This window comes from Silene latifolia, chromosome Y (assembly GCF_048544455.1).
Source record: "Silene latifolia isolate original U9 population chromosome Y, ASM4854445v1, whole genome shotgun sequence".
Classification (NCBI taxonomy): Eukaryota; Viridiplantae; Streptophyta; class Magnoliopsida; order Caryophyllales; family Caryophyllaceae; genus Silene; species Silene latifolia.
Window position 1 is genome coordinate 46,256,580 of NC_133538.1, and position 4,227 is coordinate 46,260,806.

The following is a 4,227-nucleotide window of genomic DNA, read 5'->3' on the forward strand; positions in this document are numbered from 1 at the left end:
CTTTGCATGCATATGTATAAATTTTGGAGCGCAAACTGTTGATCTCCTTGACTACCAACATCATGCCAACTGGGAGCAGTCTGAAATGTGCAATGTTACTCGCCAAGTTGTAAGTTTGATGCCAATAAATCATTTTCGAAGAGATGAACAATAAATGGTTTATTTAATTGTTAGTGCTTTAATGGCAGGCATCAGCTGTAAGCGATTATTTGGATGTCAGAACGGACAAGGGGTACGAGATTACTAGCTTTGGCCATCGGCAAATCCCGTTCAGGCGCCAAACACCCCTTCCTAACATAACAGAATCAGGGATTTTCTGTATGATGTATATGCTGATGTACGAGGGTCAACCTTTTGAGCATCCAGACTTGGAGAGGAAGAGGAATCGAAGGTACTTGGTAGTCGAGTTGGTGGCGACCCTTGTACTAGCTGACATAAATGTCAACAGAGACGTTTTTGAAGCAAAGTTGAATGGGTTTATCGCTGGAAAAGAAGATTTATCGGGCAAGTTACAAAAGAAGCGCAAAATTAAGGCTGTGTTATCGAAAAAGTAAACAATTTGTGGACATATTTTTGATTGAAATGTATTTTGTTTGGCAATATTGAAGTTAGAAAAGAATGTTGACTATTTGTATTTTGGTTGACAATGTTTACACTAATGTGTGTAATGGTAAATTGTAAGTGTAATCATTACACTAATGAAGTGTAATGGTTGACTATTTTTTGGCAGTTATAATCATAGTTTTTTCAAAGTGTAATGGTTGACTATTTTTTGGCAGTTATAATCATAGTTTTTTCAAAGTGTAAATGTGACTAAATTGCAAGTGTAACTGTTAACACACTTAAAGTGTAAATGTTAACACTAAAATTGAAGAATAGTTTCATTCAGATGAAACTATTATTGAAAGTGTAAACTTTATCATACTGAAAGTGTGAATGTAAACACACTGAAATTGAATTTCAGTTTCATTCAGATGGAAGGTAAATGTGAATGAAAGGTAAAGGGTGAATGTGGTGACATGGGAAGTGTAAATGTTAACACAAGTTACTTGAAAATAAGTGTAACTGTTACTTGAAATAACATAAGTAATCCAAAATAAGTTCAAGTAACACAATGTTTGGCTATCTAATAAAACAGAGAGATTTTGGTCTTATGACAGTGTAACTCTAACGTTGGTGTTACTAAAAGTTACACCAACTGCAGTTCAAAGTTACGCTGCCATGAGACCAATTCCTAATCGCTCTCTCCAGTTATAGCACATCAAAGTTTAAAGTTACACACTCAAAATATATAGAGCAACATTTATCACTGCTCTGACGTCTATTTTTGTTCTGATTCCAGCTCTTCCTCCTCCTCTCCTTCATCCTCTTCTGGTTCAGATGACCCTTCGCACAATGGCGTGTGTGCTGAGAAGGGGTTAGGGCAGTTCCTCTTGTCGTGATTTGTCATTCTTTTACAATTCTTACACTTACGTTTGGGTTTCCTAGCCAACACCATTGCTTTTGTTTTGGCTGACAGCAATCTTTTTCCGGTACCCTTGTTTTTCGAATTCTTTGGTGGCAATATCGTCACTACCTCACATGCCGTACAATTTAGAAATTTCTCCATTTGTTGATTTTTATTCAACACTTCCCCTAATGGTGACAGCGACTCTTTAAATGCCCTAATTACAAATGGAAAAGTCATGTCAACATCGCCTACTCCTTTGTCTCGAAGGAGCCCTACAGCTTCATGAACTTCTGACCACGTTATTGACATTGCAATTTGTTTTTCATCGATGACTTGCATGTTTTCTGTCCCTTCACCATTACTATTGAAAATCCTTAATTGGAGATACTCTTTCATCCATCTATTTACAACATAATCTTCTGGTATAGTCTTTATCCCACTTGCTGAAAAAATCCATATTATATGGCGGCATAGGATTCTGGCTCTTTCTAACATCGTACAACTGCAGCTTGCTTTACGTGTACCTGTGTCATCAGTTAAAGCTAGCATGTAAATGTGAATGTTAAAATAGTGTAACTGATTATATAGAAATTTAAATGAGATAAAAACAGAAACTGTAAATGACATATCATGGAAAGTGTAAATGTCATATGATTTAAAGTGTAAATGTCATGAATTATAAAGTGTAAATGTTAAGTTATTAGAAGTGTAAATGTAAACTTATAGGAAGTGTAAATGTCATGAACTGTAAAGTGTAAATGTTAAGTTATTAGAAGTGTAAATGTTAAGTTATAGGAATTTAAATGAGATAAAAACAGAAAGTGTAAATGTCATATGATGTAAAGTGTAAATGTCATGAACTGTAAAGTGTAAATGTCATATCATTGAAAGTGTAAATGTAATATCATTGAAAGTGTAAATATCATTGAAAGTGTAAATGTCATGAAGTGGAAAAGTGTAAATGTTAAGGTATAGGAAGTGTAAATGTAATATCATGGAAAGTGTAAATGTCATATAATGTAAAGTGTAAATGTCATGAACTGTAAAGTGTAAATGTTAAGTTATAAGAAGTGTAAAGTGTAAATGTCATATAAGAAGTGTAAATGTTATGTTATAGGAAGTGTAAATGTTATATCATTGAAAGTGTAAATGTAATATCATGGAAAGTGTAAATGTCATATAATGTAAAGTGTAAATGTCATATCATTTTAAAGTGTAAATGTAATATCATTGAAAGTGTAAATGTCATGAACTAGAAAGTGTAAATGTTATGAACTGGAAAAGTGTAAATGTTAAGGTATAGGAAGTGTAAACTACCTGGACTGTATGCAACTTCAAAATTCTTCTTCCTGGATGAATCTTTGACAGTAGTTACCTCTAGCTCGCCTCTCTTAGTGAAACCTCCTGTTCTACATGTATTAATTGAGAAGATGGCTTCTTCTTTGAATTTCTGGAAAGCTGAACAGATGTACACCTTTGCAGCATGAATCTCTAATGCCAAATGTGTTGACGCCGTTGCGGACGGGTGCTTATCCATGTTGTCAAGTCGCTTACATGTATGTCTTTGTTGGTCCACAGAGCTCTCAAAACGCATCCAAAACTCAACCAATGTTCCTGACTTATGCGCAAACCTCTTGAAAAAGCTATTTTCGCTCTCTGATCTTTGAGTCGTCCTCATAATCGACGCCATCCTTAAGTCTCTGCAATGCGCCATCACCCAGTGTCCCCATATAGCATACGTATCTGCAAACCAATCATTTACGCCAACACCATGATCTTCAATTATTTGCTCTCAGATACCATCAAATTCTGCTGCTTCAAGCTCATCGTCCCATATAATGTCATTAATTTTACACATGAAGTCATTATAATCACTCCTAGAGACACCAAACTTACTGGGCATTTTGTTCATTTTATGCCACATACAGAACCGATGGTGCGCTGTCTTGAAAACAAGAGGGACAGATTTGATATTACCTGGGTCCTGATCTGTAATTATGTACTCGGGTTCCTTACCTCCCATTGCTTGTAAAAACCGGCTGAAAACCCAATTAAATGACTCATAATCTTCCCTTGCAATTAGAGCCCCACAGAACGTCAGATATCGTTTATGGTGGTCAACACCTGTGAATGGTGTGAATACCATAGAATACTTATTGGTGGAGTAAGTTGGGTCAAATGACACCGCATCACCAAAAGTTTTGTAATTATCTCGGGCAGTACCGTCCGCCCATATGGCCCTACGTAGGCTGCCATCATCGTCAAGGTCATAGTCAAAGTAGAAACCTATTCTTATTTCAGTCATTTCCTTGAAATGGTCAACAAACAACTGACCATCCCATTCGTGAATGAAACATTTAACATCCCTATGGAAGTTCTTAAAATCATTTAAGATTGCTCCAATGTTCTCGAATCCATTCACTTGTTCTTTGCAGATTATGTATGTCTTTGTTGCTCCTATCTTCAGCTGCCAATCAATCATTAACAGATACGTCATATAAATATAACATGAATGGAATTATTTATTTAGTATAGAGAGTGATTATATATTACAAACCCTTGAGTTCGAAACGATTATCATCTTGTGATAATCTGTTATGTTACGCGACAATTTCTGGAACTCTCTGTCCTTAAGTGAGATAAGCTCGTGATTGTGACCCTCGTGGAACCGGTCAATTAATAAAAGACCATTCTTCATATATAGTCGTATCCTCTCTTTACACTCCACTCTAGTGACCCTAAATATCCTCTGTGAGTTCTCCCTAACCAGTCCGTCA

General features: G+C 35.9%; 1 protein-coding gene across 1 annotated transcript; it reads right to left on the reverse strand.

Moving 5' to 3' along the window:
- Nucleotides 1-1,321: 1,321 nt before the first annotated feature.
- On the reverse strand, nt 1,322-3,947 carry LOC141627986 (protein FAR-RED IMPAIRED RESPONSE 1-like). The gene is made up of 4 exons (XM_074441182.1): nt 3,251-3,947; nt 2,768-3,193; nt 1,975-2,064; nt 1,322-1,893 (listed from the first exon to the last, which is right to left on the reverse strand). Exons 1-4 carry the CDS (start codon nt 3,945-3,947, stop codon nt 1,322-1,324), a joined length of 1,785 nt encoding a protein of 594 aa, XP_074297283.1.
- Between the last annotated feature and the right edge of the window lie 280 nt (nt 3,948-4,227).